We start from the raw sequence: 27,449 nt of genomic DNA on the forward strand, positions 1-27,449 counted from the left end.
TGTATCCAGTATTTCAAAACTTGAAGTTCCCCTCCTGATATGTTTTAAAGTATGTAAAAATACTCTACTATGATTAATAGTTTGTTTAACATGGTTTTCCCACTTGAAAGGTAAAAAAAAAGGCACATACTTTGTCTTCCTCACTGAGAAATTCTGGATCTGGCCTCACTGCTTGTGCTTGGTTGACCAGTGAAAGAGCAGTGTGGCTAGCGTTAGCAACTTAGCCAGGTATATCTGAGCCCAGTCAGACCCAGACTCAGATGAAGAGTCTGTGTTGCCCCAAAACTGATAAAATTGATACAGACATATCAGAATACTAAATGCATTTAGCATCTTTTTGTTTGTTTGTTAGCTTGTTAGCTTGTAACTGGCAGTGTCTGACACGGTTAATGCTAACTCCCGGTCTCTGTGCTGATACTATATGCTGGAGGTTTCAGGGTGTTTTTGCCTGCTTTTGCATATTAGACAGTGATTGGCTTTTTGCCTGATGTTCGTTTGAATGTCAGATTTTAGGGAAGTGCACAGACACGTCCCCCTCCAGAGTGACAAGTCATTATAGTCATGGTCATGGACATTTTTGGGGACATAAACAGAAGAAAAACATATTTAAGAGGGGAGGGGATCTTTAACTGTTGCGTATTTTTAAAGGTGGAAGGTGAAGCAATGGAGGAAATCTTTTGCTTTAGCAAAAGTACTGTAGCAGCAACAGTGTGAAAATACTCCATTACAAGTATTATTATGAATTATGAATCTGCAAGCTCAGGTTTCATTTGGTCTGGCAAACATGTCTGACCCCCTCCCATTCAGGCAGTTTTCCACACGTCCTGGATCTGGTTGGGCTACAATCATTTATCTAATATTGCGTGGGTTTGATATGATAACTGTACAGAGGTGCCCCACCTTACTGGCTGTTGAGGTTGCTGGTACACAACCAAGATCTCTGCCCCTGATATGGAAGTGTTTCTGTTGAATCTGTGGTTACATCATAACAAACAACTGCACTTAAAACTTTTGTTGATTAGAAAGACTTGGTTGCTGTACTTCTGACAGGATTTGTTAAGTTTAATTTATCAATATGCTAAGTCACATGTTAAATGGTTGGTTGTGGGTATATCCAATTGAGTCCAGATGCATTCCAGATGAATTAAAATTGAGAATTGGTGACAAACCCACAATCCAGAGAACATCACCTTAATCTGGAGTTCCCTTCAGCTTTACAGACCTTTTTAGGGAAATTACATATGACTATCTGACTGCAACCTTTTCTTCACTCTCACAGCTCTTATAACTCTTATAACTCTAAAAAACACTGTAAGAATGATAATGAACTTTATTTATATCGTTTCCTTTTTACTAACAACGTTACAACATACTTCACAAAAAAGATAAAAGATTAAATGATATGATAGGCAAATACAGTTGTTAACAACAATTGTGTGAACATGGTGGAGTCCCCCTGGACTTGGTGGAGACCAAAAGAGAGCTAAAAGAAGGTAAATATTGGACAGCAGGTGGCCAGAGACCTGCCTCCAAATAAATCCATAACTGCCGAATGTTCAAACAAGCAACTGCTGCTCAATATCAGCTAAAACGGTGATAATATGTCAATGTTCGCAAACGTTGTCAGTAGATGTTCCTGCAGTGACTTTGCGTTACTAGGGTGAGCAGAAAAACAGATGTTAGGGGTTTTTAAATTGTCATATGTTAGAATTTTGGTTCATTGCTGTGGAAGTAGCATTTACTGTTTTGCAAATTTATAGTTTTTAATAAGCAAAGGGATCACAACTGCCAAATAAATGTAATGTAATGGAGTAAATTAACAATATTGACCTCTTAAAGGTGGTGGAGTAAAAGTATAAAATAACAGAATAAAATGGAAACGCTCAAGTGGAAACTACATCCAATTTGTACTTGTGTACTTTAGTAAATTCCACCGCTGCATAGTTGTGGTTTTTCATTGTTCTTAGTCTTGTCATTGTACGTGTATGAAGACTTGCAGTGTCTGACGTAAGGTGAGAAGTTAATAAAGGTAACATGAGACTATAGGTGCAGCACATGGCCATCTTCACTTTTCAACCACAGGCAATTATGAATATAATGCTCCTAGTTTGAGTTACGTGTTATGAATCTTCCTCGAGGCCTGACCCTCACCTCGTCTCGCCCCGTCATATCAGGTTAGGAGTTGTACTCAAGCCGGGACGTGACAGCTGGAAATGGTTTGAGGCTCTCCGGATAGTTTGTTTTCAGACCACGCTGCAGGGAATGGATGAGAGACACGTGTAGCTTAGCCTTTGGCTGTAGTGCTTATGTGCCTCATGGTGATAAAACTGTTACTGTGAATGATATCACTGTAAAAATCTGCACTGCAGCATATTTAGTCTGCCCTTAGTGTTCTCCCTCTCAATCTGACAGGCTGATCGGAGCTGTCCAGGTATCCCAGTAATGTGTCACTATCTGAGTTAATTAGACTCCTCTGTGCGTTGAGCACTTTGACCTGTTGGGGATTCATTTCCTGGCCTGTTGTGTTTCTAAGTCTGCGAGGTGGTAGGGTTCTGGCATAATTTGCGTTCTCACTTCCCAATCCTTCTCAGATGGTGGGGTGCTTTTCCTTTCTTTATGACCAAATAAATCTGACCGGTGCCAAAGAAAAAAAAAATGGGATTAAAATTCCCCTTTCGCTGTCTTGAGGAGCCCAGTTGCACTGCACTGTTTGTTTTCCACAGCACGGTGCAGCTGCAGAGTCGAGCATTATAGAGAGGTGGGCCAGAGCAAAACAGAAATGACTTATTTTTATTGGCACGTAGCTTCTCATTCACTGAGTGATAATTGTATTGTGGAATTAGAAAGCAAGAACAACAGTCTGGTTAAGATAATTTTAATGTGGTCAAACACGCTTATGTGTAATATCTTCGAGGTGGTTTTCCTCACTCTGACGATTTTTACAGTAGCTCTTTTTCTCACAACTTCATTCTCACCACAGCCTATTTCAGAAGACACACTGTACGAGCAGCGCTTACTGTATGATGTTGAAGCACACGGCAACACAAATAGCGACCGTCGCTTGAACATAGCCAAGATGGCTTAAAGCTGATGTAAACTGCAGAGCGACATGCACAGTTGTGTCCAAAAAAGGCTGCTATTATTTAACAGACACACTGTACAGGAGTTATTTTAACAACCGCAAATGAGCAGATAGTCAGTCGCACAAACACGGAGGAATGAGCTGCAGAGACAGACAGAGAGAGGTGTTGATCCACCCAGAGATAACACAGGAAGAAATGTGGTGCAGCAGGTAAGACGTGTCTGTGAGCAATATTATCTGGGCTCTGGCACCATTCAGGTGATTCTCTGTAAATAATGTCTGGATGTAAATGAGCATGACTGCTCGGCAGGTTTATGAGAGCTGAATCCAGAGGTGGCAAAAGTGCACACATTCTTTACTCAAGTGGAGGTACAAAAAAAACCTGTGTAAGAAAAAGCACCGGCAGAAGTAGAAGTACTGATTCAACTTCTTTGTCTTGTCTTTTTCTCCTTGTTACGTCTTCTAAATTGTTTCTGTTGGGTTCTGTCTTTTTTGTTTTGTTTCAAGTTTTTCATCCTATAATGGCATTTTGTATCTTATTACATCTCTTCCCTCTTGCTATTTCATTTTCCATATTGTTATGTCTTTTTCTCTTTGTTACGTTTTCCAAATACTTTTTTGTTGAGTTCCACATTTTTCATCTTGTTATATCATTTGTCGTCTTGTTCCATTTGTTTCATCTTATTACATAATTATTTGTCTTGTTATGTCTTTTTCTTTTTGCTACATCTTTTTATGTTCTTTTTTGTCGTGTTCCATGTTTTTCGCCATGTTACCTCTGCTTTCATCTTGTTGCATAATTTTTCATTTCGTTATTTCTTTCTTGTCTTGTTATGTTGTTTGGTCTTGTTACGTATGTCGTGTGTGATATGCACCGATGGATACACTAAAGAATAATCTTTTCTATGTGTTATTGCCCCATCCATTTACGTAGAAGTGTGCCTTGATGTTTGGTTGGCGGTGTGCGATGATGCAAAATAAAAATAATCAATAATTCCCCTCAAATGCATTAAATCTAAAGTAGCAAGCCTGTTTTGAAAATATAAGGAGTAGAAAGTACAGATATTTGTGTTAAATAGGGAGTAAAAGCAAAAAGTTGTCAGAAAAATAACTAAATAGTGATTACTGTAATTAAGTATTTGTACTTAGTTACATCCCACCACTGCCTGAATGCAATTACAAGAAATCTGCCTACACCTTAAAGCAAGGTTCACTGAAGGAGAAGAGCCAGCTGACTTTTGTATTTTTCTTAATTATCTGACTCCTCTCATGCCATTTCTTGGAATTTCTTTTGCTTTTTTGTGCACAAACAGTCCTCTACAATCATGTCCATTTTCAGTTCTTAGAGTCCAGATGATCAGAATTATGCAGTTCCCTGTGAAGAGTACACTGCCAGTACATCAATTTACTAAAAGCAAAACATGGCACCTATTTCACCCTCTGAATTAATAACAGCATTCAAAATACCAGGAAAATAGAGGATATCTACTTCTTAACAGAAGAAAAAAGGACGCTTTTTTTTATCCCAAATGAACCCAACTGATAGATGACAATTGTTTTTGAGCAAAAATACACATGCAATACAGTTTAAAGCTGTAACAATTCCTCATTAAAATGTCTAAAAATGCTAGAAATATGTTATATATTTTGATGACTTGTGTACTTTCATTTTAATCTGCTATTTATTCAAGGTAAACATGCGTTTCCTGCTAGCTGTTGCTAGCTAGCCGCTAGTTGCTATAACTTCCAAGAGGACATGTCAGACACGTCCGAAAGTGAAGGAAGTAAGCACACATGACTAAACATAACGCTGACTAGAAGAGGTCACTCAGTAGAGTGCAAATTCCTGCCAGGCAACAGATGGTGAAGCACCTACTGCACTGCCAATTTGCAAAGTTCCTGCACTAATTAAAATGAGCCCCACATACACTGTCGAGCCGAGCTGAAACAAGATCACTTGCGGCCAGCTAAGAGGAGTGAGAAATCAGCTGTCAATGGTCGAATAAAACAGAGCGGTCAAAAACTAAAATTACTGCCTCACAGCTGTACGTCTCCACCGACCAGTCAAGTTACAGTTTACATCCATGTCTATCTAGTGAGAAACATGCTGTCTTCACTTAGAGACTATTTTTACAGAGGAGGACAGAGGACTGATAGAGAGCTGAACATTATGATGTCACAGTGAATCTGACCTTTGACCTTCTGGATATAAAATGTCATCACCTCATTAATCCCTCCTATTAGATATTTGTGTGTAATTTTGTCTTAATTAGTGTATGAATTATTGTGTTATAGCCAAAAATTTGATTAGTGAGATCACAGTGACCTTTGACCTTTGACGAAAAAAAACATCTAATCAATTCATTCCGGAGTGCAACTGAACATTTGTTTGGAAAACTTCCCTCGAGGCGTTCTTGAGATATTGCGTTAATAAGAATAGGATGACCTGAAAACATAAAGCCTGTGGCCATAAAAACATAAAGATAGAAAAGTAATTTTAAAAAAAAGTTTTTGTGAGTCACAGAAGTCCATGACTGTGCACAAAAATAATTAGGCTGATTGGTCCAGTAGTATTCAAGATGAACTGCGGACAAGCTGTGTGTCCAGCGATCACACACACGCACACTCTGAAGCGATTGCATGATCCCCTCCAGGGTTAATAACTGGTAAGGTGCTTGATAACATTTTGAGTTTTACAAGCAGCATCTCTATTTATTTAAAATCTGTGGAAAATCTGCAGAGGTGTCTGCTTATTATGTCCAAACATTAAAGTTAAAGTGTGTGGACACAAGAAATGGAACACATACACGTCTTTTTCTCCAGTGATTGTGCACACGCTACCAGCTGTAGACGTTCAAGTACGAGGCATCCACCAGCAGTAATTCTATGGGAGAAAGATTTACGCACCCACACATAAAGATGATGGTTTCCAGACCCTGTGCATTATTCTGATTGTGTGCTGGACATGGTCACTCTAGAGCTTGAGAGGGTAAAAGAACAGAACCAAAAGGCAGCGGTGGGATGTAACTAAGTACGAATACTTACTTAATGTACCTAAATAGAGCTTCTATGTTATCTGTACTTCATGTTTTCTTTTACTTCCTACATTTTAACACAAATATCTGTAATTTCTACTCATGTTCAAAATGGGCATGTTACTTTAGTTTCAATGCATTCGAGGGGAATTACAGATAGCTTTTATTTTGCATCATCGCACACCACCTTCCCAACATCAAGACTGATTTCAACATAATAGATGGGACAATAAAACATAGGAAAGATGATACCTCAGTGTATCCATCAGTGCACATCATGTACAACAGATGCAACACAATGAAACATTTTGTGCAGAAATAGCTGGTAAAAATGTCCTTTAGAGGGCCTCTTTTTACTTTTATATTTTGAGTACATTTCAGATCTTGTACTTTTTCCACTTTTACTTAAAGTTGAATCAGTACTTCTACTTTTACCAGAGTCCTTCTTTTTAAACAAAACTATTTGTACCTCTACTAGAATAAAGAATGTGTGTACTTTTGCCACCTCTGCCAAAAGGACACCACTTATAATAAGTGATCCATGTGAAAAATAAAAGTCCTCATGGACTGGGAATAACTTAATCATCTCCTGTGGATACGCGCAGACAAAAGCCAGCAAGGACGCTAAAAATATGCAGAAGACTTGTGGTGCAGTTTCCCAAGGCCAGAGAAAGGAAATAGACTGACAGTTTCTCCCTGACCTCTTTACTACCCCCCTGTAACCTCCTAACAACCCCCACGGGGGATCCTGTCTCTATGTGTAAAACAGACAGTCAAAAAGCATCCTGGAAACTTTAGAGCCACGAAAACAAGGGGACATGAGGAAGTCCAATAAGCTTGTATGCACGGGGCTCAGTTGGGAGATAATCTCGAGGCCACACAGACCAGGCGCCAAGCCTATAGAGCCTAAAAGCTCGGCGGCGCAGCAGAGCAGCGTGGTCATTGTTGTCTTTGGAAAGTAAGCAGCTTCAGTGAGGCCAGTGGTGTGAAAGCCACCTCTCTTCTTCTTGAGTGTCTGCTCCAGACCCTGTTGTTGACATACAGGGCAGGTGCAGCTGCTCTCTCCAACTGCATCAAGTAGAACCCCCCCAACACACACACACACACACACACACACACACACACACACACACACACACACACACACACACACACACACACACACAGGCTGCAGGCTGCTCACACACACACACACACACACACATATACAGAGCTTGGATGTCACAAGACAGGGTTATATGGACAAAGACAAATCTACCATTTTCTTTAATATCTCTGCAACAATCAGCGAGGCACTGCTGAGTTAACACAGGGCCCACAGAGATGAAAACAATGGCTGGATTCTTCTGGCTTGAAGATGGCTATGGGAAATGGCAGGGATGCCAGGGCTGATAAGTGACCGAGAGGCTCAAGTTACTTCCAGCTGTCTGCAGCCATGCATGCCTCTGCGGAATGTATGGTTCACGCATAATGCAAACCATTTCATTTGCGTAATGCTCATAAAAATCTGGCGGACATATTAAATAAAGTCAACAGCCTCTCACTTGGGCAGGGTTTTACATCACAGGAAAGAATCTCCAATCCTCCGAGGAGCGGCGCAGAGCAGCGCGTCCTCAGCTGAGAAAACACAGACAGTTGAAGACTGTGACCTTGCGAGTGATAATGTTAACTGGATCAATAAAACCAGGCGATAGCAGAAAGCCTGAATGCAGCATCTGGATGGAGTCTGACTCCGACTGTGTGGACAATTATGGCACTCGCAGAGCTGTGAATAGTAAATAGTGTCCATGAGGACCTGTTGGCATTGTTGGCTGTGCTTGTTTTTTTCCTTAAACCATAAAAGATTTCCATATAGACACAGCAAAATAAAGAGTATATTTGTCTTCTTGTAATTAAAATTGCAGGAAATTAAAGTTAATATAAATTCAAGCCTGTAAAAGCTTAATAGTATTTAATACAGGCTGTATTTTTGTGCCGTAAACTGAGTTACACTGAAAAACCCAGCGCCACGCTGCATTAGCATCACCTCAATACAAGTGAGGGCCTCTTCCTGTCCATTTGGAAAATATAAGTACATTTTCAAGCCGCTGCATGCTCCAAAAAGAGAGTGCTTTTGGCAGGCTTTGAAGTTCTCAGAAATAATGCTCCTTAAAAGCATCCTCTGCGATACAGAAAAACATGAACGTGTATTTCAGTAAAGAGGCCGAGTGAGCATTTCTTAGCAACCATGTAAATCTGCGCTGGAGGACCAGGACATGTTTGATGTCTTTCAAGTCGTATAATGTTACACCCTTTGCATGAGCAGCATTGATTAGGCTTTGCTGAGGCAATATTCATTCATTCACTCGTTCATTCATTATTTCTAGTCTCCCCGAGGCACCGGAAATCTGTATCTCACTGAATTGCATGTTCTAATTTGATCATATAGAATTAAACAGAGTCAATACTTATTTCACTAAAGGGACAGTTCGCCCCAAAATCAAAATTATATATTTTTCCTCTGACCTGTAGTGCTATTTGTCGATCTAGATAGTTTTGGTGTGAGTTGCAGAGTTTTGGAGATGTCAGCTATAAAGATGCCATTTCTAGAAAATAATGAGAAATGGCACTTGGCTTGTGATGCTCACAGCGCCAAAAATATACATTTTAAAAACTCAAGAGCAATGTGAATATGTAATATACCAATATGAACTACTTTCTTTCTGCAGATGAATCTAGTAGTAGTAGTACGCTAGAAGTCTCGTAGTAGTCTAGAAGTATACACTACTTTCTGTGCCCTAGAAAGAAAATAGTTCCTAGATGAAACTGTTCACAACAAGGTTTGATATTTCATTTTACTGTTTGGGGGAACTATAAAAAATATTTTAACATAATCATGTATTTTTTATGAATTAGGTCTCCATTTATAACCAAAATTGTAAATGAAATTACAACATGACAGCTATTTTACATGTAGTAAGAAAAAAAAGAACATAATTAGAACCTAATTTCATAAGTAAGTTCATCTTAAATATTATATTATAGAAATATTACTGTTACCAAAGTATTTTGGTATGAAAACCAGCGTTATTTATTTAACCAAGTACCTTGCATCATCAATACATATCTGATGTTTGTAACAAAACAAACTACTTCAAAATCAGTTGAAAATTCAGTGAGTTATGATGATTTTAATTAAGGACAGACGTCCTGCCTCCATAAGCATACATGCATTAGGCCCAAGACAACTGTCTACTTTTCCCAGAAAAGTGGGGTCCGGACCCCCCTGTCCCTCCCATAATATCCACCCTGGATTTTGAGTAACCAGGTCATGATTTCTGTAAAGAGACACTGCCGTTGAGTTTTTCAGAAAGTATTGGAGTGGAGCGCCATTTAGTTCCATTATATTCTAGAGAAGGCAGACGTCCCTACAACTGATATCTCAAAAAGTCTGCAGCTCACACCAAAACTATTGAGAGGTAAAAATACCACTACAAGCCAGAATAAAAGTATATATGTATGTCTGATGCCTTCATTCACTGTTTTTTCTGCACACAAACACTCTCTTGGCTTTAAAAAACAAGACTCTTCTGGAAAAGGATACAACAAATGCAACAAAACACCAGAGAGAAGAAGAAAAGCAGGAATCAGACTTTCTTTTCTCTTTTCCTCACCCTACTCTGCGCAGTTTAGTGTTTCAGTTACACCCTTTAGGCAGTAAAAACTGTCATCTAATCATATCCTCACAGTCTTAAATGCCATATACGCCCATACCAGCCTGGAAAGGGGACCTTTCTGTGGATTAAAACGGATATGAGGTTATTTTTGTGAGATCCATGATTGCATGAGGCACTCCCATCCCAGACTTAGTGCGATGACTGAGGAGGTGAGCTAATATGGCACAGCGGTGATGCAAACGGGTTGTGTAAGTTCATCTGAAAAGGGATCCTGCCCTTTGGTTGAAAATACAAATGTTTAAGTCTGTTGATCCTTCTGTACCTTCTGAAATTAAGTTGGCACACGCTTGATGTTTGTAAACTGGGGTCATATGAGGGAGAAAGCTTTTCTTAATGTGTAAAAATGTATTGATATCATTGATAAATTAACACCAGTGACAGATATTGAACTCCAATTCATCCATGGCACAAAACTGACATGAAAGTTTTATGTTTACTTCACACAAACACTCATCCCTTACTAGATTGACACATTTTTTTAAGTCGTTTTACTGAAATTATAAAGCAGATACAGCCTAATTACTTCAAGACACATTCACAACACGCACATGTGTGCTTGGCATAAAAATATGCACTCAGTGTTTTTATGTTCATATGACAAGTGGTTAATTTCTTGTTCAGAAAAACAAATAATTTCTTTTCACTTAACATAACATAACAAAAACACTTTATTACAAGAGTTGCAGAGTAATGCTGAACACTGAAATATTTTGCTTTCTTAACATTAAAAACTGCAGCACTTCCCCGTGTTTTTTTTTTTTTTTTTTTTTTTTTTTTTTTAACCAACGTATTATTTTCTTATTTTTAGAGTGCAGGTGCAGCATATTAGCAGACTTCCCAGCATGCATTGTGTGAGAGTTAAAACCCTCCTGGGACCCTTCTTTTTTATAGTCTCAAGAACATATATGATAGAAAAGGCTGTGTGACTAATACATTTTAAAATATGTTGCATGTTGCTTATCATAGTAATTAAAACATTGCAAACCATGATGTATTGAATTCAGTCCCTAAACTTGCGATTTAATATATTCACTGGGAGCAGTTTCACATTTTGTCTTCTTTCTGTGGAGGGAAGTACTGAGTCCTCAAACTGAAAAGATGTAAAAGGAAATCAAATTTGTTTGTAGTATTCATCAGTATGACTGAGGAGCTGTTGGTTCAACTTGAAGTCTCGTAAAGGAAAGGGGGAGTTTTTCTTCTAAACACATTGTACACGTTATACAAAATAGTTGCTAAAAACATGTGAAAACACCGAGTTAGACTGTTAAACTGTTGCTCACCCTGTCTGTGTTCAAGACGTTTGGGTGGACCTGAAACATGGTGATGTGCCGGAGCCATGGTCCTAACACAGCAGTTCAAAAGAAAAACACACATCCTGTCACCGTTCTCTGGCTCTGGTGGCTTAAACACGTCACAACATGTCTTATAAAGCTGCTGGACAGAGAGTCCATGTTTCAGGTTGTTTTCAGGTAGTAGTGGAGTTTAACTCTGAGACAGCGGAGCGGACACACCCCCTCATGAGAGACCTAATTTTAAATACTGAGCAATTTTTTAATCAGTTTGGCTGGGTGGTCAATAACACATATTTCTGTGATGTGACGAACTTAGAAGACACATTTATTGTTGCTTTACACGATCTTTAATTTTATTGAACATGTTTTTCTCAGTTAATTCAATTGGTTTTACAAAACTCAAATAATAGTTAAAGCTAATTATTTAACCTAAATTCAGTTAACTTACATTTGAAACATCTCAAATCTTTTTACAGTGCACATTAATAGTTTTGTGCGTGGGCTATTTACAATAAATTTTAAACTGAGTGAGCAAATTGGCATCTATAGTAAAGAATTTAAACCTTTAAATCTGTATTTTTAAAAAATAAATAAATAAAGACACTCAAAATCAGCAACCTTGGTTTTTTTTTTTTTTTTTTGCTCCATCTCACAAAATCTAAATTCCACAAAAGCGGATGGAGACATTCTGGAGGGCCCGTCGGATTAATAAAAGAACATGACTTGGGTACGCTTCAAAGACAATCAAGTGAGACCTAAATCTCCTGAAGTGAGATAGATGGAAGCAGCAGTAGCATATTGTGTGATCTGACATGTCCTCCGCACACTTTAACTAGTATCATTAGAGAGCTTGACAGGGCGGGATTGGCCTGGCAAGACATGTTGGACACACTGCAGCAGATCAGAGGGAGGACAAGGGAAATGCTTTAACACCTCTGAAACACTGAGGCGAAAACGTGACGAGGGGCTGGGAATTACTGCTGAATTAAGCACCACTTTGATTGGAAACTGATTGACCGATGGTTGGCAAAACATGAAAGAATGACCTTGAATTCTCCAAAGCGAGTATGGATTGGCACACAGCATCTCTCCCCTCTCTCCTCCCTCTCCTGCTTTTACTCTCAAACACACACACACACACACACGAGCGCGCACAAGTATCAAACACACTGATAGGAACACACATCACAGGGAGGAACACATACATGGGTATCGACACACATGAGTGCTCCATCTCTGCTTTTTCGCACTCTCTTTAGCGAGAGGAGGAGAGGAGGGGGGTGCAGGGGGAAAAAAAATGAACACACAGTCACGTACGACAAGCCAGAGTTGAGAGAGCAACTTCAAAGTAAGGCAGATGCAGGGACAGCACCCTCTGAATAAATTTTCTGGCCACCAGTCGATCTGCCCCCAGGCTAAGATTGTGGCTGTTCGCATCTCTCCTGACCCCTCATCAGCTTCCAGTTAAAACCAATCCCACTCTAACAAGGCAGTCATAGAGAGAAGGGAAGAAGACATAGGTAAATATAAAGGAGGTGAAATCCACTTTTACATGTTGCAAGTGTGAGGAAATTAGTTTCCATTCAATACTTGATGCTTTGATGAATAAATCGATGTGAAAAACACAAATAAAAAAAGATAGCTGAAATGTATCACTCAGTAATTATGCGTGATTCTCCTCACAAAATAATTGTTTTTCAAGCAAAGCTAAAAGCAATCAATGATTTTGCTTTATTTTCACGCCAGCAACCATTTTGTAACAATAGGCATCCTTTTATTTTTGAAATGGTGGCTTTCTCACTTTGGAATAAAACATTTCAGACACACAGTATTTTTTTTTTTTTTGTAATTTATCACATTAGTGTTATATCTCACCGTGCTGTTACAGCTCACTGCGAACAACAGTCTGCTTACTGCATGCCAACGGTGCTCAATAGCACCCTGCTGAAACTTATGCGTGTGTGAGAAGTGTCACTATTTAAGAGATATTCCTGTTCTGCAACTGCTTATGCATGTCATTATTATTTTTCTGTGTTGACTTGTTTTAATATTTGATTTCTTTATTAATCATTCATGAGGCTACGGTGCATGTGCACTGAATATTTGTAATTACACCTGCTGGGACATGCACAGTCCATTACATCTTTGACATGTGGTGTGTTTAGAAAAAAAAATAATGTTTCGTGTTGTTTTTGGGTATAGACGAATATACTGTAGGTCAGTGTCAAAAATAAGAGTTGCATCATAAATCTGGATGAACACAATGAATGTCTTCTCTGAGCATCATTTGGAAAATGCATTCTCTCGCATTCTCCGCATACTGTTGCCTAGAAAAACAATGATATGTACCCTGAGGGCGAATATTCACCTGCGTGTGTGCAAGCAAGTGCAAACATGTGTATTTGTGTGTACAAGAAACCCACTATCCATAACTAGCCCGCGTGCAATTCATAGAGGATGCGGTATGCAACCGTATATGTTGCTTTTAACGGAATACAAATACACACACTGATGTGCACGCACACACACAAAACACCCAGGAGGAGTGAGGATCTAATGAGGCCCGTGGAGACACCGCTGAATTGTCAGTCAACCCTCAGCTTGCTGACACGCGGCCGACAACATCAATGACTTCTTTTCTCAAACAGGGGAAGCCTGTCGAATTGCATCAGAAGTAAAGAGAAGTCTGAGGTCCATTGGACTTGGACTGAGAAAGGTGGAAAAAAGGTGTGCTAAGGAAATGCTCTGAAAGATTTTAAAGGAACAGTTCATCCTAAAATCAAAAATACTTTTTTTTTTTTAATCTTACCTGTAGTGGTATTAGACCGTCTAGATAGTTTTGATGTGAGCAGGATGGTTTTGGAGATATCGGCTGTGGAGATGTCTGCCTTCTCTCAAATATAATGAAGCTAGATGGCACTTGGCTTCTGGTGCACAAAATGCCAAAAAAATAAATTTGAAAAGCTCAACAACAATGTCTCTTTTGCAGAAATCACAACCCGAATACTCAAGATAATCCACAGATGCTGTTGTGAGACGTGTCAGGTAGGAACAATTTTCTTTCCATAGAAACTACACCCGCCAACTGTTTCACTGGGAAGAAGGAAGTGTGCATCTATTCATGGGCGAGAGGCTCATTCTCGTGACAGCGTGGGATGTTAACCTTAAGATCCTGTGTCCACCAAAGTGTTTTTTTTTCCAGCTGAAAATGCCAACGCTCTTCTAAAAACACTCAGCTGGGAGCGCATGAGAGCATTTTGGAGGCCCAGCATTATTTCAGCTGTGACGTTCTGGTTGCTATGATCTGGAATATCTGCAGAAGTAACAGTTAGTTTATGTTCTGCAAGTACCTCATTTCCCACATAGTGTTCAGTCTGGTCCTTTCTCTGAATGGAGGGAAGCCTGAACCACGTAGGCAGAGAGGACGGACCTGCCGGTCTGCGTGGGCGCATGAGATTTTGTGGATGAGGAAACATTTCAGTGAGCACCATTGTTTGGTTCACAAGCTGAAGTTAGATGGAGCGTGGTTCAAGGAGTACGAGCAGGACGCAGTTTGTGGTTTGTGGACTCTTGTTCTGCGCCTCCTCCACTGTGATTGGACGGCAGAGTGAACAAGTGACAGTGATTAGCACAGTGTTTTAACCAAAGTGAAACATTTTCCAACTCTCTTAGACCAGGAAAAATAGCGCAGAATAGACGTTCAGTGCCTCATCGCAGGCGACCGCAGGCAACCGCCTCTGGTTTTCTGGAAACAATTCAAAAAATAGACTGACCTCAGGAAAACAGTTTGGTAACACATCCCTTACTGGCATCTTACTCAGCTGAGCTGTAACATTAGCACCACTGGACTCGCTAGCACTGTGAAATGGTTGGTGGGTGTAGCTTACTAGAAAGAAAGCAACAAGATCTGTGGATTATCTTGAGTAACCAGGTCATGATTCCTGAAAAGAGATGTTGCCGCTCAGTTTTTTAAATGTATTTTTTGGCGCTTTGAGCACAATAAGCTGAGTGACATGAAGTTCAATTATATTTGAGAGATGGAAAATATCTCCAAAGCTACCGAGCTAAATACCGATACAAAAAAGAGGAATAATAGGTATGTTTGATATTGGAGCGAACTGTCCCTTTAACAGCTAACTTTTGTGTGCTATATGAGTAAAACTTTGAAACTTTGAGTGCTTCCTGAGCCAACACTGCACTTCTCTGTCATGCATGTAAAACACATCTTTGAGTCATGATTAAGATTTATGTGCAGGAACAAAGAAAAAAGCTGTGACCACTTCCCTTGTTCTTCCAGGAGTGCTTGCAAAACCGGGCCTCCAATCCTGTTCCTCAAATCAACAAAGGGGGCATGTCCTTCAGCCGAGAGAGAAGTGAGCTGGTCTTCTAATGTCACTGGAGGCCTGGGTGTTTAGTGCTTGCTGCCTCACTCTGTCATGCCTTTATTTGTGCCATAATGGACCCTGCTTATCCCAGGTGTTATTGTCTTTTTCCCAGCGTATTGTTTCAGGACACACAGACATGCAATTTACATGGCAGTGTGTAATTATGACTTTCTCGCTGCAGCCTGGCCTGTCATTTTCACACACATGGCGGCAGTGTGGTCTCTGCTGCTTGCCTTGATAACACTAGATCAGGGGATTCCCAACTTATTCATGTCAAGGACCACCCCCCCCCCAAAATAGATGCACAATAGACCACTGACCCTGGGTTTGAGACGATTTTGTCATAAGCAATCCACTCTGAGTTTTTAATTTTACATTTGAAGTTATTCAATAAATGATCATACGATCACTATACAATTCAAAACAATCAATCAAATGTCCTACAGTAAAGGCTCCAGGGCTCCACTCTTTCAACTGTCCCAGACTTAACAACCACTGGAAGTTGTTTTTTTTTTCATTCTACATAATAAATAAAGTTTAAAAACTTTTTTTTCAGTAACTTGCATCACTTCATGTATTCACACTGGTACACCGTAGAAGTTCTGCTAGCGTTTCCCTGGACTTGCATGTGAATTAAAAATTAAAATCACCCCAAGTGTTTGGCCAACATTAGTTTTTTTTTTTTGATTTTGTCATTTCTTACTGTTTCTTATCTCTATCTGTGCATCACTGCAAACCTCGATGCAAATGCGAACCTGTTTCTGATGGCTTTGGGAATTTACATACACACACTTTGAACACATCTCACGGCGTGCTCACCACTTAAATTTGTTTAAAACACGATGCAAAGACAAGTCGGAGCCGTCACAACAAATTGATAGCATGTGGATATCAGGACTGAGCCTACATGTAAATGCACGGACCCTAGCAGACCTTTGCAGACGTGCTTATTTCTACTTCTGTTGTTTCAGCTTCCAAACAATGTGCTAAAAGTTAAAGTTAGAAAATGTAACACATCTGCATTAAAATGTTATTTTGTTGAGTTGTGTATTAACAATATCTCAAACGTTCCCAACAATGTTCAAATGCAGAGAAATCCATAATTTGTTTAAGGTAACAGTGCATTTCCTGCTAACCACGGCTAGCTCATTGCTAGCTGCTATATCTTCCAGGAAAACACGGCACAGGGATACGCCAGAAAGTGAGGAAGTAAGTTAGCGAGCGTGACTAAACATGATGTGAATAAACTCTCAACAGAACCTCATTCATGAACATGATTTCTGTCATGTCAGGTAGATTTTCATCAGCTATGGTGCGTGTTTAAATGTAAAGACAACAACTCTCATGGTCCCATGCCACTTCACAATGTCATTAAGCTCCATCTTTTGTTATTGTTTTAATGTGAGAGGGACCCCTATGACAAGTTTAAAATATTCTGCTCCTTCTTTTGCTGAGGACCCCCAACTAACCACTCCAGGACCCCTGTTGGTCTGGTTGTACTAATAACAGATGTGTTGTGATATAGTGAGGGTTGATAGTAGGGGTGCTGGGTGTGTTTTTGTTCTTTATATTTAATATTTTCTTTGCTTTTTAATGTGTGTTTCATTGTTTAATGGCATTCAGAGTGCAGAGGCAAAAGACAAATTTCATTGTACAGGGAAACTTGTTTTAACTGTGCATGTGGCAATAAATGCTTTAACTATAATACTGTAACAAAATGAAATATTAATACCATGTTAATAACACATATGATAAAATTGTGCTCTTAGATCAGTTTACAGTGTAATTCGTTTGCCAAAAAAGGAGGCAAAATGCACAATTTGTAAAGTTAAAGATGAATTTGACTGATGAATTTTCTCTAAATATCGTGATAATATTGTAATCTGATAATAGTGACAGCCCTATATGATAGACTGCTGTTTAAGTTTTCTTCAGCTCTAATAAAACATAATTAGGGAAACACGTATCTTGTGCTCATTTGCAGCAGGCCAACACAGGCAACCGTGGCACAGATCGCTCCAGTTTTTAATTCATAATTATAATGAATTAAATTAATTTCTCCGTGCCCTTCTGTTCAAATGCCCTGGATCACTTCATGCTGGTGGCTCGAGAGTGAAGAATAGCTGATGTACATGTTGGTGAATGAAGTGTCGGTTTTCAGTGCTAACTCCTCCCCTACGGACGGACGGGCTGCGCTTTTTCTTCCACTTGAACAACCAAGTAGTTTTCAGGGCGCATTCCCCGGCAGCAATGTGGAGGGAAAGGGCGAGCGAGTCCAGCTGAAATTTTTTACACTTTTACACCGTGTTTTTATTCCTCTTTTCTACTTTAAAAACTTTGCGTGTGTTAGGGGATAATCGTCGCGTCTGTGGGAGGAAAACGAGCGAGTTAGAAGTGAAGAAAACAGTAGACAGACCGTCTCGTGTTTTTTTTTTCTTCTGTTTTTTTCTACTCGAGCCATTGTTTTCTCACACATGGATATTAGGAGATGAAATCGGACGTGTATCTTGCTCTGCTTCTTGAGTAACCCTCTCGCTTGCTTGTTGGGCTGGTAGTTTATGTGGTCCCCGGGCTCTGTAGGAGGAGGAGAAGAAGAAGAAGAGTCCCATTCCTCAGCAGCAGCAGCAGCACAACAAGGAGACACACACACAGGGGCCACAAGTTGTCCACAAGCTGCGAAGGAGGCGAAACTTTGCCAAGTTGCTGCGCATCCGGCCGCTGACGCCAAAATACCCACCGATATTTTCACTCTGCAGCGACTTTAAACTGTGGATTATTATCATGGAGCACGGGATCAGAGGATGAGAAAGGAGTTTTGGAACATGAACACTTTCTTGTAGTTAGTTCACTCCTCCAGCGACGCATTTGGACTACTCTAATCTGATTTTTTGTTTTTTTTTTTAAAGCAAATTCTTGCGATTGTTTCTCGTCTCCTCGATACTTCACTGTTCTGCAAAAATGCCACAGTTGAACGGAGGTGGTGGGGACGATTTGGGGGCTAATGATGAAATGATATCCTTTAAAGACGAAGGGGAGCAGGAGGAAAAGATATCCGAAAATGTATCGGCGGAAAGGGATTTGGATGATGTGAAATCCTCCTTAGTGAACGAGTCGGAGAGCTCGTCAGACTCAGAGGTAAGGACACTGAAATATGAAAGCATAAAGAAAACGAGATTTAATGCTGCTGAAAGTTTCAATAGTTTATTCTTCCCTTGTCAGCAAGCAGAGAGGCGCCCCCAAACCAGACCCGACTCAGAAAGTTATGAGAAAGCAAGAGACTACTTCAGTGAAGGTAAAGAAACACAAAAGTGCTTCCTATTTGTGTGCATTAAATGCTAATTGTGTGGCGTTATTTCCCTTTAATAACCCGTACTTTCTTCTTAATTTCTGCAGCACTGAGAAGGCAGCAAGATGGTGGCTTTTTTAAGAGTCCTCACTATCCTGGCTACCCGTTTCTCATGATCCCAGACCTCACCAACCCCTACCTATCCAACGGTTCACTGTCTCCGAGTGCAAGAACAGTAAGTATCCCGCTGTGGAGAGTCACACGCTTGTGTACCCTCCGCATTTTCTTCCTTTTGTCGCACTCTGCAAAAAAAAAAAAAAAAAGAAAAAAAAACTTTGGCCGTGCGTAAAAGTTCCTTGTGCACTCTCTGCCAGACCGCCATATTCCCTCCGAGTGGCCTCTCAAGGAGTACTAACTACTTCTTTGTTCTTTTTTTTTTTTTTGAGGATATACATTTCTCCTTCTGCAACCCAACCACCCTCCTCGACAGGGCTTGCGTTTGACAACTTATAATTCGGCTCAAAGTTCAGACACATTAGTCATTCTTTTGTGTTTTGAGTGATTTATGGCAGCATGCTTGTCGAAAATACCCTGCAACACGCACACTGGGTCTTGATTATATTCTTTATAGTGCACTTAATAATCTTATGTGCTTTCACGACTAGTTTCCTTGTAGGATTTTGCAGAGTAGAGGCTTGTATTCTTCTAAAATGTAAGATTTTTAAAGTTGGACTACTCCCACTAGATTGTTTCCCTTTTCGTGTGTTTTAATGGAGACATTTCTCTGTTTTAACCATCACCTCTGTGTATTTTAGTCGTTTTGCACACATTCCCTGCAGAAATTAAAAAAAGAGCAGTTCCTGAACTCAAATCCTACAGTAACAACAATGTAATGCCTCGCTTTGACACACATGGGAGGCATTTCACTTCAGTGTCCATGACAGCTGTTGTCCAGAGGCTTTTAAAGTCTAGATAAGGTTGACAGTCTTAAGTAAGTGTTGTTGATGCAGAGTTTGCAATCATTCATTTACTTGTTGCATCATGTCAATTGTCAGTGAAGCTGCAAAGGGCTTTTTTTTTTTTAGCAGTTGTTGCTCTCGTTTGTTTGCTGGTATTTTATTCTCATGTCTTCCACATAAGCCATTAATGTAATATATTACAAATGCAGATAATTATTAGTTTCGCAACTGACGGTTTAGTCCATAAAATGTTTAAGAAATCACAATTTCTCAGAGCTCAGAGTGGCGTCTTGAAGTTGCTTCTTTCTCCAGACAACAGTCCAAAACTTAGTTAGACGCCTCATTTACCGACATAATTGACGAGGGCTGCAACTGACGGTTATTTTCAATACTGAAACCACAGCAAATCGACTTTTTTCTAAAAAAAAAAAAAAAGGGGGGGGGGGGTGAAATGATTAATTGATTGTCAAAATAGCTGGTGGTTGTAATCTCTGAATCCAACCTTCTTCAGCTCTACACATGACAAAAAGAAGCAGCAAATCTTTACATTAAGAAGCCAGAAACCAGTAAATGTTTGACATTTTTTCTTGGAGAATGACTGAAACGATGAATTAATTATCTAAATAATTGGTAACCTAATTTCTTTCACTCGACTTACTGATCAGTCGACTAATCCTCGAAGCTCTGTCACATATACAACAGGTAAATTAATCACGGGGACCTTACAGTGAAGTGATTTCACACCAGATAGCAATGATGCAAACAAGACTAATGAAGCTACACAATAAAGTTAATTAATAAAATCCCACTTTAAGGTAAAGAATGTGTTAGCGACAGTGAATACCGATTCTAAACAAACACACAAAGATTTGAAGCAATTTAACCAAAACTGTTTGGAATATTAAATGCAGTTTCAATGGGACTATGCAAACTTCCTTGAAATAATCCCTGCTGGAGAGCTGTGTTCCTCACAGCCCGTCCATCCCCCAACCCATGTCACATCCCCCCCAAAAAACAAGTACTTTCGTTAAGGCCTGGCAGGCATCTGACTGAAAAGGCACCCCCCCACCCCTCCCCCTTTTTTTCTGTCTCCTTTTCACTGTTCCAGGCCCACTCCCCTCGCCTCCCTCTCTACCTTCCATTCAATTAGAAAGGCGTTAGTTGACCATTGTTATTCTGAGCAGTCTTGATGGCTTCATTGGAGGTCTCCATTGGGGCTCATTAACTAAATGGCTACTCTGCCCAGACTAGGTGATACATACCACCGTGTAGATCATCTTATCTGGTTGCTTCTGAGTTTCGTAGGAATAACGTCAAGAGATAAACATGCTGGAATTTAAATGCATTGTAGTATTTTGTGCTATTCTGGAGGATTGGATTTTTGTAGGAAACTTTAAAAGATGTTTTTGGTGTAATTAAGAAACAAACCTGACAGTCTAAAGTAGTACTTTTTTTTCTTAGCAGTTTATTATCTAGTCTGTGCTTTGTTTTGTCTTGTGTCTGCGATATGAAAGCCTCCCACTTCCTTGTGTTTTTGTCCAGGAAAACAAAGTTGAAAATTAAAACGGCTGTTGCTTGAGGCAAAGTGGCAAACAATTGGAGAGGATTTAAAATTCAGAGGTATAATCCTTCACATTAGGGGAAAAAAAAGAAAAAAGAATGAGGTCAATGGGACAGAGTGAGCTGACACTGTCAATCATCAGCGTGGCAGAAAACATGCAGCCAGACAATAGCTGGCATACTTAGCAGACGTCTGAAGGTCCCCCATATTGCTCATGGCTCAGTGTGAATGCAGTGGATTTTGATCGATGATGAGAGGTTTGTCGCGCTCCGGAGTTTTGGCTTGTTTGCACCTGTGGATAAAGTTCAACGCGGTCAAATTTACTGGATGATACTGCACCCACGTCTGGCCAACAACTTAGTTTAACTAATGAGCTCCACAGTTACATTTGTGGTGCATAATCACTGTGTGGAAATATGCTGATTGGCTCGTGAGATAACATTTGCCCACAGGGTAACCTCATTTGTGTTGTCACCTCTTGTGGTGTTGAGATACAAACAATTCCTGGTGCCTGCAAACAGTTTATTAGTGTGTGTGTGTCTTGGAAAGCCCTGCTGAGACTGACAGATTTGTTTTATAAGCGTGGTGTGGTATGTGGTTGTGCTTGTGCTGCATGAGACATATTAAAGTTATGTCTCTTAGACAGATCATGGGATTAATATGAGGCAACAGAATCCACATTTCCAGGTGCAGAGCTGCAGTTTCATGGTTTTGAGTGCAATGTAAATATTTTTACAATTACAGACAGAACAATGTGTGCATGTGTGTATGTGTATGTGAGGCATTTTTACATTTCCTGCATGCATCTATTTACAACTCCACCTTCCGGCCTGACATCTTGGTATTTTTGTGTCATAAAAGAGCTGTAAAATGCGTATATGCTCACCAGAAATATAAACTCAACACTTTCCTTCTTGCTCTGATTTTTGAGTTGAAGTAAAAAAATTCGGACTTCTGTGCACACAAAAGGTTAATTATTCTCAAATTTTGTTCACAAATTTGTTGAAATCTATGTTAGTGAGCACTTTTCTTTTACCAAGATATTTCATCCACCTGACAGCTGTGTAGGGCCAGGTATCGTTTAAAACATTACAATACTAGTACCAGCACCAGTACCCTTAAAGTTATACAGATATCAGTAGAGTACTTTATTAAATACCTTTTTTACACAGTGCAGCTGTCCACCATGATGTTTTCTTCATGCCTTATTAGTTGCTTCATCATGTTAGTCACAGTTTTTCCTGAAATAATCCTTCCACATTTTATGCATTTATTTTTATCCGACACCACAGGCATGTAATATAGCCATACAAATATCGTATCATTTTGTCCTAAATATGGGTACTAAAAAGACTGAATGCAGGTATTGTTTGACTGGAGAAGTTCTGATACTATGTGCTGGGTTATTCCGATCAATAACTTAAAGGTATGGAATACTGATACCCAGTTCTACAGGTGTGGCACATAGAAATCATGATTAAACAGCGTGATTATTGCACAGGTGTGTCTTGGACTGTCATAATAGAAGGTTGCTCTAAAATGTGTAGTTTTATAGACAAAATCTGAAAAATATTCTGAACAAACACATTGCAAATACTAACACAAAGTAACATTTGCATTATGCAACATAAAATAGCTAACTTTAACTCTTTTTTACACAACTTACATTACACAAACTACACAAGCTTTTCAGACTGAAGTTCAGTTCCAACCTCATGTAATCCTACTAACCGCTATTACTATTACTACTAATAACCTTTTCAGGTATTGATTTAAATAACCCAGTACCATGTAATATGTAGCCTTCCCCAATCAGACACATTCTCTACCTGCATTTGATGCTTCTTTTGTACCCAAATCTAGAAAAAAGGTTATTATTTGGTATTAAGGTATCAAAATGAGTACTCTATTGGTATCGGTATCACTTTAAGGGTACTCGCATCACAATTCTTTAAACAATATCCGGCCCTAATGGGTAGATCTCTAATTTAGTGTCCTTTTATTGTGCCCAGGCACACATGCGATAATCATGCTGTTTAATCTGCATGTTTATGTGTCACCCACTGGCACAGATTTTAACAAGCTCAAACAAAATTTGAGAGAAATAAACCTTTTGTGTGCACAGAAAAATTCTGAGATCTTTGACTTGAACGCATGAAAAATAGGAGCAAAAACTTCAGTGTTGTTTGTTTTTGTTGAGCGTATATTCAGTATTTAAAAGCCTGCACAGCTGAATAACAGATACAAGATGTTGCTCAAGAGTCATCGTGCAGTGATTTCACTCCGCAAATGTGCTACACGGTGAAAGATTTGAGGCCTCGAACTTTTAAATTTGGATGTGGCAACCCTATCATGAGCAATGAGAGACAGGCCTACATGGGATCAGCACAGAGTTCCCCTGAGGGCCAAGCATAACTGATTTAAAGCCTGCTCAGAGCTGACATTCTGCTGTAATCCACTGAGAGCAGAGGAGGAGGTTTTATGTTTGCAGAGATGTTCCACCAGACTTCTGCAGCCTGCTGTGGGCTGTTTTTTTTTTCCTTCCCCTCTATACGAAGTCAGCCTGACAAATCCAGCTTATTGTTTGGCGATTCATTGATGTGATTATCGCTGCATTGTTCCTGTAGTGACGAACTATTGCCACATTTAATTGGCGAACACACACACACACACACACTCTGCTTGACGCCACCACTTGTCAGCTTCATCAGCACTTTTAGATAACTCCGCTGGTACATCATCATCGTCACTAAAGGGCGAAATGCCTCTTGTGTGTGAGAGGTGGCGAGTAAGCGAGAGCGAGGTTAGCCGCTCGGATATATCTTCATCAAATATACGCAGCGGGTCACTCGAACTCCCGAGCATGATTGTTGAATAGAAAATTGTTTGAGGTTGAGATATGAATGGAGAGCTTGTATAAGTCTGAACATGTCAGTGGCTGTGACTGCATGCCTGTCTGACTTCTTTTTTTTTCCATTCTTTCTGTTGCTTTTGGTGCTTAAAAATGTGCAGACAAAGAAAAGTCAACACAGACATTGTCCCACCGAATAAAAGGGCCTCTCCCTGCATAAGCAAACGCTGTTTGTGTGTGTGGAGGTGTCTTTTCATCAGGTGGCTCACTTGGCATTTCACTCACCTTGCTGTGTGTGTATGTGTGTGTGTGAATGTGCACACATGCGGCCATGCGTGCTGCACGCTTGTGTGTGTAAAGTCTGTGAGTTGAGGGAGGCGGGGGAGGAGGAGGAGGAGGGTGTTCAGGTGAGGCTACTTTGCAACAGAGGGAACAGTGTACAGGGCTCACATTCTGACAACCCTCAGTGTTGTATTCCTGAACGCTAGCGCACAAATATTTTTTCAACCAAGCGCTGTGTCAACAGAGCTAACGTTTTTTGACTAGCCTGATAGTTTTTAAAAGATTTTTTCTTCAAAGGCAAACACATCTACATCAATTTAGTGGCTCTGTTCAATTAAAAACAGATCGCCAGCGACCGCAGAAACGCCATCGCTGGCTGGCGGAGGGCTCATGCCTGGAGTGATTAATTCTGATAATGAACTCATTGCTGTGGCTCGAGGAAATTAAATTAAATTTGGCAAAGGAGAAAAAATGTCTTGAAATATGAAATTAATCATGATTTAGTGAGAGAAGGACTGGAGGAGATGTTTTGCACTTTTACATGAAAACAGAAGGATTTTTAATTGATTACACTGTCAGTTTGTTGCATATTCAGGGTTCATACAAAGTCTTGAAAGTTTGGAAAATGCTTTATTTTGACTGGTTTTCAAGATTCTGCTGTCAAGGAATGTTCATGAATTTGATATTGTTTTGGTTAAAGTTAAGGAAGGAATAGGATTAGGGCTTTCATCATCGATTAATCTATTGATTATGTTCTTGATTAATCGGTTAAATTGTCAGAAAATTGTGGAAAATGTCAACTAGTGTTTCCCAAAGCTGAAAATAACATTCTCAAATGTCTTTTTTGTCCTCAGCCCAAACACAGTAGTAAATAAAACAGCATATATTCACATTTCAGAAGCTGAAATCAGAGAATTTAGCCTTTTTTCTTAACAAAAAAAGTACTTAGTTAATGATCAAAATAGCTGGCAATTCATTTAATAAGTGATGAATAATTGATTAGGATAGGACAGAGTAGTTTTTGATAGATGATCAATGTAACAGCCTGGATGAGTGTGTACAGTTTCTATTTGTTTCGAGGTTTGTAAGTTAAAATTGGAAAAATCCTCAGTTTCACTTGATTTTCGATATAATGTGATGTTTTGTCTGCACAATCATTTATGTAAACCACAAACCTTTATACATTAAACAATTGTCGTATTTCCTAGATAAATTAGAAAAAATATTAAATAATTGTGACATCAAACATCAAATAACATGTCATGCTGAGCAAGTAGTAAAAGATAATTTAAGAATTAATTAAGTAGTAATTTGTAATGTTTCATGCAGAAATTGCTATCTTCAGACTATGTTTGGATTTTAGACAAAGCAAGACATTTTAAGAAGTCACTTTGGGCTTTGAAAAACTGGGATGGACATTTCTTTTATTTTCTGACATTTTATAGATATTGCTAACTTTAGTCTCTGTTGTTATTTGATACCCACTAATAAATTGAACAATCTGCACATTGAAGCCTGCAAAGACTTCAAGAATCTGGAAAAGTTTTGGTTTAGGTACCAGGAAAGTGCTGGAAAAGCTAAACTAAACCTGCATGTTTCAACAGCTGTATGTCTCAGTAATTACTTTTATGTTACACAGGGGTAATCGCTGTCAGGTCTGATGAGTGCAGCACGAACCAAAGCAGTTTATGGAGGTGATTATATTGCTGTAACATGGCGCAACATGTATAAATCACTTGTCTAAATCAGTAGATGTCATAACCGGATACTGGATGCACTTTTTCTAGTTTGTAGCTTCACATACAAGCTTTCTTCTGGAGTTTTACAGGAGCATGCAGTGTGTTTCGTTCTCGCACTCGCTCCTGAACATCGCTTGTACAGAACTGTGTGAAATGGTGTCAGTCCCGGTCTGTATCCTTCCCTCTTTGGTCTCTGTGGAAAGCATGAGCTGGCGTCAATTCCTCCTGCTACCCCATAGCCCCGCTAGTTCACTACCTAACCCACCCACTCGCCCGCCTGACATTAGAAATTCTGTTTATAGCGCTCTCTGGCTTCTCGAGCGCGGGGCCCATCAGGAGCATCTCAGCACCCTTTGAGGAAAGGATAACCAACATCTCCCCTCTCCAGCCGCAGACTCCCCATGTTCAGTGACATCAATGAATCCCTTTGAAGTGCCAAGATGAATATGTGTGCAAATGTGTTTTTATCAATTAATGTGTTTTTCTCATTTGCTATGTTTGGCCAGAGATGCGGCGTACTTCGGTACATTGCTGTGAAAAAATTGGGCGTTTGAGTTCAGAGACATTTAGCTAAAGGTGAACACCTGAATTCACTCCAAAATCTCTGAGGCGCTTTAAACATGTGTTGCTGACCATGTGTTCAACATCCAACAACAAAAAATCCTGTTAAAGAGTTAGATATCGAAGCGTTCCAATGAACAGAAAATCTGCAGCTATTTACAGATAAAACTGCTGCTCTACACATGTTCTGTCCCTGCTTTTGAACAATTGCAATCCTCGTGCGGTGAATTGAGTCATTGTGAAACTCAAAGACAGAGGAATTGAAGGTGAAGAAATAGACACCCAAAGCTTGCTATCTCTTGTCCTCAACAGCTGCTAAGTCTCCAAAAAAAAAGTAAAAGAAGTGTTTTTGGATATGGAGATATGGGAGGTGGAGACACGTATCATGTGTCATGTGAATACCAGCTTAGTCATGTCTGTTCTGTGGTATTAACCTGGAGTCCTGCTGCAGGAGGGGGAGGGTGGCCCCCCCTGGGTTTATCATGAGGGAAGTCAGACTCACTCCCAGGTGTCCCGAAACTATTTCTGATCTTGGCTTAAATCTTCAGCAGCTTCTTTCCTTCTTTTTTTTGTCACAGGCATGTAGCAAGACATGGCTGCAACTAACAGCTCACAAACCAACAGATCGTCACAGTTAAAAAGCTGGAAGCAGTGAATATCGATTATTATTAATTAAAGAAACCGATAAACAATATTTGGA

General features: G+C 39.7%; 1 protein-coding gene across 2 annotated transcripts in view; it reads left to right on the plus strand.

Annotated features, from left to right (window-relative positions):
- Positions 1–17,721: 17,721 nt before the first annotated feature.
- The window catches only part of tcf7l1b (transcription factor 7 like 1b), a 49,429-nt gene continuing 39,701 nt past the window's right edge, over positions 17,722–27,449 (plus strand). Inside the window, exons 1-3 of one of the 2 annotated variants that reach the window (XM_084728074.1) lie at positions 17,722–18,645; positions 18,730–18,802; positions 18,904–19,031. In XM_084728074.1, coding sequence (XP_084584200.1) covers positions 18,469–18,645; positions 18,730–18,802; positions 18,904–19,031 — 378 coding nt within the window. In that variant the 5' untranslated portion in view covers positions 17,722–18,468. The remainder of the gene's footprint in view (positions 18,646–18,729; positions 18,803–18,903; positions 19,032–27,449) is intronic. The other variant, XM_084728075.1, reaches the window with a different exon arrangement.

Source organism: Lutjanus erythropterus, chromosome 10, assembly GCF_056507025.1.
Source record: "Lutjanus erythropterus isolate fLutEry1 chromosome 10, fLutEry1.hap2, whole genome shotgun sequence".
NCBI classification, from domain to species: domain Eukaryota; kingdom Metazoa; phylum Chordata; class Actinopteri; order Lutjaniformes; family Lutjanidae; genus Lutjanus; species Lutjanus erythropterus.